This window comes from Phyllostomus discolor, chromosome 7 (assembly GCF_004126475.2).
Source record: "Phyllostomus discolor isolate MPI-MPIP mPhyDis1 chromosome 7, mPhyDis1.pri.v3, whole genome shotgun sequence".
NCBI classification, from domain to species: Eukaryota; Metazoa; Chordata; class Mammalia; order Chiroptera; family Phyllostomidae; genus Phyllostomus; species Phyllostomus discolor.
In genome coordinates, this window is record NC_040909.2 from 105,619,412 (window position 1) to 105,631,470 (window position 12,059).

Below are 12,059 nucleotides of genomic sequence, written 5' to 3' on the forward strand. Positions count from 1 at the left end.
AAATGAAAGGAAATAAGGGCAAAGGAGAAAAACAAAACAAAACAAAACACAGAGACCCAGATAAACACTCCAAGAGCACATCCAGGGCTCACCAGCAGCTACCGACCTATACTGAGGAGAAGTAATTCTCCTTAAGCAATAAAATGCCAAATGTCTGTTGGCATTAACTTGTTCTTCAGTGAAGTACACAATGTGAAAAAAAAACAAAAACAAAAACAAATGCACAAGTCACATTTTGAAAATAAAAAAAATTGGTTAAAGATTGGCATTCTAATTTTAAGACAAATTTTTAGAGTTTTTCATGTAGTAGTCATCATCATCATCATCTATTATTTCAAGGATAAATCTATATTTTGAAAGCCCTCCAAAATTTCAACCTATTTTTGACTTAAAGAGTAGAAATAACATCATAAGTTCAATGTGTACCCAATTTTAAAATTGTTTAAGAGGGCACTGAAAATAGTCCTCATTTAATATCTGGGGAAAATCCTAACATTCAATTAGGAATAGATTAATCACGTTATTTTACTAATGCCTCACAATGACTTAATACTGTGGATATATTATTTCAAAAGGGAGAATGGGAATGAGTTAAACCAATACAACACAGCAGGCATGGAAGTTACATTCTCCTCTGCACAGTCCCCAAATACAATTTTAAAATGCTAAGAGAGTGTGTATGAATAAACACTGCCGGAATCTCCAAGCTAGAGATACGATGAGGGCCAAAAGAAACACAGTGGAACTGTGGGATATGGAGATGGCACGTACACAAAGACACAGATACGTCATAGCTCAGTCTGTACATAAACACCCCACTATACACTCTATGGAGGCAAAAACAGAGATTTGTAAGTCAATGATTGCCAATTCTTTCATTACACATCAATACAATCAACTCCAAAACCTGGGTAAGAACCTTAGAAAGCATGTAATGTAAATGTTATGGTCCATGATTATAAGCCACCTGTCCTGGTTTGTAACTTATAGCCACAGGCCAATCCCACAGGATGGAACTCAAAGGCTTCAAGAGTCTACAAAGTAAAACAACTGCTAGATGCTAAAATTTGCATGTTGTGTGGCTCTTGACAAATTCCCTCTCAAGTTGTGATACTTTCTTAAAAGGAAATCTAGGGTTCTATACCCCTAAAGAACATGACTGTTTTACCAGAGTCCAAACAAAGAAATACTCAAAGTCTTTCAATGACACAATCAAAAGCTTAAAGCCAGCCCTGGCTAGTATGGCTCAGTGGACTGAGCACCGGCCTGTGAACCAAGGGGTCGCTGGTTCGATTCCCAGTCAGGGCACATGCCTGGGTTGCAGGCCAGGTTCCCGGTTGGGGGTGCACGAGAGGCAACCACACACTGATTTTTCTCTCCCTCCCTTTCTCTCTCATGTCTCTTCTCTCTAAAAATAAATAAATAAAAACCTTTAAGAAAAAAGCTTAAAGCCAAAACAACTTGTGTTTTGCTAAAAATATGAAATAATTAAGCGTCATTAAAAGTAATATAATTTGTGTACTCTTAAGGAGTTGCTTTTCTTTTTTTTTTTTAAGTTTACTCCTTGAGTTCCATAACAGGAAAACTAGACCAATCTTTCTGGGAATGATAAACTTTTGTATCTTTAGAACCATATGCCATAGTGGTGACTATATAATAAGTGTCCTATATTCTATATGCTGAAAACTACTCACTTAAGTATGAAGTTCTATGAATTTCTGAAGTTTTTTACAATATACAGTAGATAGATAATACTGATGCTGTCAGTGCAGGGGACTGAAGTAAGTGGCCATCCAGTGCCATACCACTAGCTGTCTCCTTTCCTATCTCCTCCACCAGATCAAAGGTTCGTTCATCAAGGGAAGGGACAATCAATCTTCTTCCATCATTACAATGCCTAGCACATTCCTGGCACAGAACAAGCACTCAGTAAATAAGTATGACCCAATGAATTTGTTCAATACCTGTTGCATATTTTTATTCCCAGAATTTTATTTACTTTAAGGCTCTTAATTTTTGCCTATTCTGAACAATTACAAACATCCCCTTCATTTATCCTGAGTGTATCTGTCAGGATTAACCATTTTTTATTTATAATAAGGAATAAAAAAACAAGATGTTTATGCTACTCTGCTCTAAATAGTTTCATTTGGACCAATATAGGTACAAATCAAACTTTAACCTATTTTTATTGCTTGCTTTAACATAACCTAATAAATACAGGCTTTAAAATACACTCTAGAATAAAGCATACTGGGTAAAGTAAGTGACTTAGAATCTTGTTTTATTTAGTATTTTTATGGTAATAGGTATTCAGCATTCAGGGATTAACAGGAATCACAAACCTAAAGTGTAAAAAAAACACTGGTTAGGAATAATTTTAATTAAAATGATCATGTAATCAATAGTGATAATTAGGCCAACATCCTGAGCTTAATCCACACATGCTTTACAACATGGACTGTGCCCTAACCTGGCTCACCTGACGGGGATGGAGTTAAACATAAGAAAATGACAGGAGAGACTATGGGATCAACACAAGCCCATCTCCACTAAATTTACTCAAATGGTATACACATACTACAGCCAGAAATACAAATGATGACAGCTTATTACCAATTTTAGGAAAAGCTGACAGGCCACTCAGAAATTCTTTCAGGTTCGAGATTTCTTTCCATATTCTGGCAAAGCCCAGAGACATTGCAGGTACGGTTCCAGACCACCGCAGTGAAGTAGAAGCCGAAACACAGTGAGGCACTTGCTTTTCTGGTTTCCCAGAGCATATAAAAGCTCTGTTTGCATTATATTGTAGTCTAACAAGTGTGTAATACAGCACTGTGTCTAAAAACTATGTACATACCTTAATTAAATGTTTTATTGCTAAGAAATGCTAACCATCACCTGAGCCTTTGGAAAATGGAGCTGCTAGACTCGTTCAACATGGGGTCGTCACAAACCTTCAATGTGTAAAAAATGCAATATTTGCATTAATACAAGGCATGCCTGTATTTGTGATTGTATTCTATTTATAACCCCAACAATTCCCAAATATCCACAGTAAATATGGCTACATATCAGCATTCTAAAATGCTAAAACATGGCTATATTAATAGTTCTATATATAACTAGTATTTATGAAATCATGGTTAATCACTTAAGTAAGGGTCAAGTCACAGGATGAGAGCTACATCTATATATCACTAATTTTGAAGTAGCAGTGGGCTAACCACTTAGCCCTTAGGTCTCTCTTCCTGGGGGAATTTTGAGGTAGTGTGTGTGTGTATGTGTGTGTGTTGATGTAAGAAAAAACTAAGAAAACAAGATTGTCTTCAAGACTGTGTCTTTAATTAAAAACCAGACAAGCCCTGGCAGGTGTGGTTGGTGGGAGCATCGTCCTGTAAACCAGAAGGCTGCATGTCCAATCCCTAGTCAGGGCGCATATGGAATGCAACTGATGGATGTCTCTGTCTTTCTCTCCCCTCTTCTCTCCCCCCGCTCTCTAAAAACCGGTAAATATATCCTTAGGTGAGGACTTAAAAAATCAGAACAGGCACATCCCTGCATACAGTGCTCTCAAACACCTGTCTGCCACAGCAGGGACCCTGCAGACCCTGCTGAAGTCTGGAAGTCCAGGCCCACTGAGACACTGTTCTTGCAAGTAGGAGGCAGGGTCCAAAGAGCTACATTGTGAAGCAGCTCACATTTCTGTGATGTAAGTGACATTCTAGTTCAGCCTTGAAGCTTTGCCATGAGCCCAACACCTTAGCCTGGAAGAAGAGTTTAAGTTTTGTGACTGCCATGCATAAGCCAATCTGCCCGCCTTCCTGACAGACAGATAAGACCTATTTGAAGATACATGAAAGGTTTATTGTTCTAAAATTCCCTGCATACCCTTTATGTTTGAAAAGGCAGGTGAAAAATAAAATCAGCATTAATGGCATAAGAAATAGCTGTGCCACTGGTCCACTGAAGGAAAGATACCTAATGCAACTGGGTCTGGGTTGACGGGACTCTGCTGCCTGGAGTGGCTGCTGCTACTGCTGCTGCCCTTTTTTAAGTCCTCAGCATCGCTATACCGCCGGATCCAGTAATTCAGTTCCTCCCGGTCCGCTTCCTGACATCGCCTCAGCACAGTGAGAGATCGCCTTGTTTTCTCTACCATGTCCATTATGCAGTTCAACAGCTGTGTGATGAACAGGGGAAGAGGGAAGAACAGATCAATCATCACAACTTAAAGACTTCAGTGGGCAGGGGAACAAGCTATTTTAGGACAATGAAAGACTGTTTAATTCCTAAAGACTTCAGACTAATCTTTTCAAATGTTAGATTTGAAATTGAGACCTCCCATAGATAAGTAAACTAATGGGAATGAGACCAAAATGTGGGAGGCATGTACGTGAGTCATGGCAAAGAGCGAACATCATGAAGGTATGCAGTCACCTTTCCAAATATTAATCCCATTAGTGCAGAAATTCAGTAAACCGTTCATGAAAACTGTAATTCTTTCCCATGAATTATGTAAGAGACCTAAACATGTCTCTTACATAAATGGCTTTGGTATAAACTCAGAAATCAAATACTATATTCTGCTTCAAGTATTCTCGCTCATTATTTTTTCAAGGTTAGCAGAAAATGGAACACCTTCAAAGTTTCCCCACACTTTTATTTTATGAGGTAACTGTACCCCAGTTGTTTTCAAAATGTCTTAACCTGAACAATTACCGACATCTTACATGGTCAAGATGTTTCCATTCCTCTGCCCATTCTCTGTCAGTTAGTCTGTGATCAATCATTTCTTCTTGACGTGTGCCATGCAACCCTACAAATGTAGAGGAGAAGGTTGAATCACCCTAAGCATTTGGGACATAATTCATATGCACACAGATACTTAGCAAAGACTACAGGGCAAACTAAACAATATGAAATAATATTCAGCTTTAAGTGGAGACACGCAGATTCAGAATTACCTGATAGGCAGACTGCTGACAGAATGATAAAATGTTAGGGACTCCTGGAGGTCATCTGGTCAGAACCCTTTCTTTTACACGTGAGGACAGAAGGAGTCAAGTGACACTAAGCCCTGAACTAGTTTTCCATGTGACATTCCCTAAGTGAAAATTCTAACTCCTTTGATAAATACAAGAAACAAGAAACCACAAGAACACATTAACTTGTCTCAAAGTGTGATTTTTCTGCATTAAAAATTAAGATAGAATAAATCATTCTACATGCTTTTCTTTAAAATGCATAGTAAAAATTTTCCACATTTCAGCACAGTGTAAATAAACACAATCCTATTACATATATTTCCATGGTAAGTTAAATCATGAAGAGAGGACTCACATAATATGAAAGCTGCATATATCCATTCAATTTGCCAAAATGTAAAAAAATAGAAATAAATCAAATATCCCCTATGAAAAAAATCAATATATCAGATATAATTTTGGTCAAATATCATGAATTCAAACCAAGAAATTAAAAAGCCTAATTTGTAGTCCATAGCATAAATATTTTCGCTCTTTAGTAACACAGTGAAGATACTACCATAAAAAAGTAACACATAAATGCTTACCAAGCTAGTAACAATAGTAATAACATGAGCAGTTATTGAGGATGCTCATCAAAATAGAAAATAAATGTGTCTCAACAACAGCCTGTGGAAACAGACTAGGTATCCATCAATGATAAAGATCTCTCTCTCTCTCTCTCTTTCACACACACACACACATACACACACGTGCACATACACACACAAATGAAATACTACACAGCAATAAGAAAAGAATGAATTCTTGCCATTTGCCCAAACGTGGATGGATCTAGAAGTTATTATGCTAAGAAAAAAAGTCAGACAGAAAGAAACAAATACCATAAGGTTCCACTTATATGTGGAATCTAAAACAAAAACAAAAACAGACTCATAGAAACAGAGACCAAAAGGATGGTTACCAGAGGGGAGAGTGTGGGGAGGCTGGGTGAAAGCTGAAAGGGAATATAGTCAATAATATTGTGAACAGTTTGTACAGCGACAGAGGATTACTAGAACTAGTGGAGTGGTCACACTGTAAGGTACTAAATGTCAAGTCCCTATATTGTGCACGCACCTGAAACTAATATAACTAACATAAGACTGTATACTAACTATACTTAAATTAAAAAAAATTTAATTAAAATAAATTAAGTGCCAAAATAACTTGTTAAAACATGAAGAACCTGAAACAAACTGGATTATACAATAAAACTTTTATTTGCATTATATAATAAAAACTCAGTAAAATTTTTTTAAAAGGATACAGTAGAAGGCTCTGAGATACTTGGGAGTGTGTCGCTCTTCTTACAAAGTCATTATGCGTAAGGCACCTCAGGTTCTACTACAAAGGAAAGGCACTGGGCTACAGCATTTCCATTTTAAGCAGTTACAACTATTCTTTTTGGTTTAGACCAGTGATTTTTCAACCTTTTCCATCTCATGGCACACATAAACTACTAAAATTCTGTGGCACAGCAAAAAATATATTTTTTGCTGATCTAACAAAAAAAGTATTGTAATTTTGATTTCTTCACACTGGGCAGCTATTGTTGTACTGGCTGTTGTCATTTTGTTATTTGACAATTGAAAGGAAAAGAAGTCAGTGTCCCTGACTAAATATTTAAAACATTTTTGTGACTCACCAGTGTGCCATGGCACACTGGAGGGACTAAGCCAACAAGAAAAAGGACTCATGGACATGGACAATAGTGTGGGGGTTGTTGGGTGGAGGGAGGTATAACCGGACTAAATGGTAATGGGGAAAAAATACAGCAAAGATTAAATTTAAAAAAGACTAAATACTCTGAATAGGAAACTCAAAATGACATGGTTTAGGCTTCTTGACACCCAGAGAATTCTCTGAGGGTACCATGTAAGAGTTAGGTGACAAGAGTTATGAGACACTGCATCACTGCATTACACTTTTTGTGAAATTTAACTAATTAAAAATTCCTTCCTTTAGCTAATTTGGAAAAATAAATATGATGAGTCACATTGCCTGCTGTCAGCCAACCATAAAACATGAACAAATATCAACCATGAAAAATGAACAAATAAATGCAATTTCCCCTCAGACTAACTAAAAACCTAAATATAAAAGCCTTTGCATCATTCCTGTCCAATGAGAACATATTTGAGATACATTTAGAAGTTAAAATTATCAATGCCACCTATTGGTAAAAATGTAGAATTGCAAATATGTTTTAATAATTCGCATAATAGAAAAGACATTGGGGAAAAGTAGTATTTAGTTATTGCTGTTTGTTGTGACTATTTCCAGTTGAAATGTTTCCAAGTATGTAATTCTTATTGACTTATTTGTTGCTTGTGTCTTAAAGAAAAAGCAACACTGCTGAATGAGTCATCACAGAAGACAACTGGAGAGTGACGAGGTACAAATGTAGCATCGATAAATGTAGCATTGACTTTCATGACAGAGGCCTTTCAGAACTAAGAACTCCAGAGATTTCAAAAGTTTCAAAATTCATCCGAATAAATCAATAATGATAGAAGTGCTAACATATGGAATATTAAAGTGAAACAGGATGTCTGTGGCTAATAAAATTCCAACATTTGGGGAACAGTATTAAGCCTCATCTCATTTAAGAAAAAATAACAAGTACATTAGAAACATGTTTGAGCCCAAGTACTTGGTGGAAAAAAGATATAGGACTTTGCTGCTTTTGAACTCTGAATCAAATCTTTAAAAATAAAAAATAAAGCAACTCAAAACTAGACATTTATTAATTTCTCTATTTCAGATAGTTAAACATTCATCTGCACACAATTTTTATTTATATTTATAATACCAGGGGGATATACTAGGAGAAAGTAGCTCATGACCATTAAACAGCATATTTTCATTTGTGGAAAGTTTGACACTCCTGTTGAGCCTTAACTGGTTCTTAGGGTTTAGAAGATTTTAGCTCACTAGACTAAACTCTAATGTTATTTCTAAACTAATGCTGCTTGTAAAGTTCTTTTGTTAAAGGATTCCAGTGAGTATATGTCTCTACATAAAACAGGCATTTATAAATCATACCAGACCAAGTATATCTTCATGAGAATTTTTATATTTTCAAAATGGCAGCCTGGCGTAACACCATACTTTGTCACTCATACATCAAGATTTTATTTTATATTAACATAAACTGAACTCTGCCAGACTTTAGAGATGATTAAATAGTTGCACGTATTTATAGAGATTAGTACTATTAGGTTTATAAGCTAATATAATTAAAAGGTAAGGAACATGGTCTGGAAAAAATCCCATAAAACCAATAGATATAATTCATCAAGGGATTTTTACATTACTAAATGAAAACATAATCACTGCACATAAGCATAATTACTTCCTAGATGATTACTTTATAGTACGCTCAAACCAGTATTTCATAAAACAGCACTTGCTACCTAAGAAATCGGCCAGATCCTAGCACCTACACAGCGGGGTATCTTGAACTGGTCTTACAATGACCTGGTGCCTGCACTTCTACTGGAAAATGAGCCATCCAATGTTTGGAACATTAAGTTATAAACAAATGACAAGGCTTTTTCTTGGAAGGGGGTCGTCATCCCATTTGATTTAGGGGTCAGTATATCAACCCGGTCTGAGAAACAACATGACCACTTTTGAGAATTCTTCAGAGATGGTACTGAGAGAGCGTGAGACAGACTGGCTAGGAAGGAAGCCCAGATCCCACGTGCAGCTCTGTCTCTGACACAGCGCAGGAATGCAGGAGTGACTGCTGTGGGACAGACAGCAGAACTACTGTGCTGCTGTCTCACAAACGGGTCCTTAATTGCCCTTCCCCTCCCCTCTCCCTTTCTGCTTTCAAATATTGAAGGGTTGTATGTAGAAAGGCAAAAAGGCCTTATATATTGCAGCTCTATTTGCTGGTAACCTAGTTAGAAATCTACTGTGGACTGCTGCTCACCACGCTGCCTCTGCCTGTGGCTAAACAACACGGTCCCTACTATTCAGGCACTGAATACCTGGCTGGCTGCACTTCGAAGAGTTCTGCACCCTCAGCTCTATGTTCTGGTTGTGCACTTGGACTTTATTCCCAACTGTTTCCAGGATCCTTGCTCAACAAATCACCCAGGTCAGGACACTATGTCAGCAACTAGCCACGAGGGACAGTCCTATTGGTGGGTGGCAGGGACACAGAAGATGGAAATAGAGAGGCCTGACTATTGCTCCCAGTCAGTCTGTAAAGAGCTTGACTCACCAAAAATTAAGAACTGAAGGGGCTCCAAGAACAGTGCTCTGATGCCTTCACCTTGGCCACTGATCGCCTATCAAAACCTACCTTGTTCACCTTCCCTTTCATTTTTCATGGTGTTCATTTGTTCTTTAGAAGAAAATGTGTCCTAAAAGCTTCATTTCCAATAGTTTTATGCAAAGAAAGAATGAATACAGGCACATGGAACACATATTTTTATAAACTCATTCCTTCTCTGGAATTCTAATCTTTGACACAAAATTTCAATACTAAATTTAATCACTGGCAGTTTAAAGTTAAAAAAGAAAGTACCAAATCATTCCTCAAAGAACATCTGTTAAGCCACAGACATGCTATATCATATTTTTCAAATATGAAATATCATGAAGACTAGAAAAATAAAAATGAAGTTTGTCTATCTGAAATAAAAGATACAATAAAATAAATGGGTTTTTAAAAATATTTGTGGAAGGCAGATTGCAAATAAAATGTCTAATATTAAAAAAAGGCCAACTGAAAATTCACTTCCCGTTTAGTTGAGGGTTTTGGATGTCTCCTTCCAAAAAATTAACCTGCTATTGTAAGAATACAAGTAATTAAGAGGAAAAAAGCATAGCTGTTAAATAACATATTATCAACTTTTCTCATAACGGAGACAATATAAAGAAAGAAAAGAGAATTTTCACCCCTGTCACAAATTTCAAGCCTCAAGTTCAGTTGAGAAGTAATGATGCAAATCTTCAAGCATCCAATTCCATAAGAAGTGAACAGATCCTTCAGTCTTACCCATAGGTCTGTTTCTGTCCCTGAGGTCCCTGTGGCTGGGGTGTCGATAGGAGTCCCTGTAGTGGTGGGCAATGGCCATATCATCCAAACGGTAATGCTGAGGTGGAGGTGGGGTGGGGTGAGGCAGGCCATTGGGCTGGTAGGATAAGCCGTTATTTGGACTGTACCGCTGGCCTGGGCTAATAGTGCATGGTCGCTTGCTTGGATGTTCTGAGTGCAAAGGCTCTCTGTCAAAGCCATTTTCTTTGGTTCTAAGGAGGAGGAGGGGAGAAAAAGAGTTTGTTTCATATGTACTCAGAAACCAGCATAATTCAGACACTCACATTTGAATGTGTAATATAAACAGAATATTCCTTTACTGGCCAGAAACTCTGTAAACTCAGCTTCCCAGAAGACCTACGGGGATTCACTGAGACCCGTGCTGGGGGCTAAATGATCACAGAACTGCACACAGGAGAAAATGGTTCAATTCCCAAACACCTTTCAGCAAATATCATTTCAGTTGAGATTCAGATCTTTAGGTCTTGAATAAAAGGAAACGCGATCTCACTCTGTAGCATATTATCATTCAAAAGAGAGTACTGGATTTCTAACAAATCACCGTAAGACCAATTGTATTTGATGAAGATTCAAGTTAGAACATCATTCTCTTGATGAATTCTTAAGGTGCACCTAATCCATTCATCCAACCTGGCATCTGACTTTCATGTCCGTGACCATCTAAGAGCTGTGCTGTCCAATACAGTAGCCACATGTGTCTGTTTAAATTTAAATATAAACTAAGGAAAATTAAATAAAGTTTGAAATTCAGTTCTTTAGGAGCAGTGGCCCCATTTCAGGTGCTCAATTGCCACCTGGGGCTAGTGGCTATAATAGTGGACTGCAGAGATACAGAAAGTTCTATTAAAAAGTGCTCATTGAATGAGCTAATGCAATAAAGCAATGCAATGTCTGGCACTCTAACATTACCCTGAGGCACCAAGATATCAACAAGCAGTTATACAAAGCTAGGTGGAACTCAACGAGAATTCAGGTGAAACCTCTTATTTTAACATTAAGGAAACCCATGCCCAGAGAACACGTGAGACCTCTGCAGGGCCATCAGGTCTCAGGCTGGGATGGCGCATGCTAACTGCACTTGATCACGTGATACACAAAACTCTGAACTTGGCTTTCAAAAGGAATACTTTATATAAATGAGACCTGATAACTAATCACTGCTCCTATATTTGCAAAGAGAGGTGATGTTAAATAGATATTTTCTGGCTAAATAAATCTCTATTCTTAAGGGCTAACTGAATATACTCAGTAAGATAGGAACAAACCACATCCAACTGTGACCAGAATCACAGCTCCTAAACCAGTTTTCTATGAAGTAGCTGGCTGTCCCCACAAGACCAGCATTCTGTCATTAGCCCAGCAGTAACGTCTACTTTCCCTGCAAAATTTCCCCATAAGAATTCTACCAAGTCACAGCAGCTGCAGATTTCTGCATGCCTTTTTGATTTTAGGTTGGTAACAATAGCATAGAAGCCTTAAGACATCTTCCCTACTCTCCTGGCTTCCAGGATAATCTTTGTCTGATAACACCAGAGGAACCAGAGTGGCAATGACTCAGCCACAGAGCTCATGAGGGCCACAGGATTCAACAATGAGCCATCCTTCCCCTCCAGTAGGGGTAGGTCCCCAGTGACAACTGGCACACACCAGACTGAGAAGAATAAAGGCCTCAGAGACAGGAGGTATAGAACATAAAGAACCGAAGGAAACTGCAGAGTGCAGTGTGAAATCATACATGCCCAGTACATCCTGAAGAAAGGCGCACTGCCCTGGAGACAGCAGACTGGCCCACACTGGACATGACAGCGGGGCACAAAGCCTGCGGGTGTAGCCAGAAGTCTCAATGCTGCTCCCATCAAAGCAGGTGTCTGTACTCAAACATCATTCATACCAGACAAAAATGTCCACTACAGCTCAGACATTACCTAAACGCATTGCTTTAAAATATTTTTTAA

General features: G+C 37.9%; 1 protein-coding gene across 1 annotated transcript in view; it reads right to left on the reverse strand.

Annotated features, from left to right (window-relative positions):
* The window catches only part of RUNX1T1 (RUNX1 partner transcriptional co-repressor 1), a 163,000-nt gene that overhangs the window by 27,967 nt on the left and 122,974 nt on the right, over nucleotides 1-12,059 (reverse strand). The window contains 3 exon segments of the mRNA XM_036031234.1: nucleotides 3,982-4,183; nucleotides 4,734-4,819; nucleotides 10,045-10,295. Of these exon segments, the coding sequence (XP_035887127.1) occupies nucleotides 3,982-4,183; nucleotides 4,734-4,819; nucleotides 10,045-10,295 (539 nt within the window).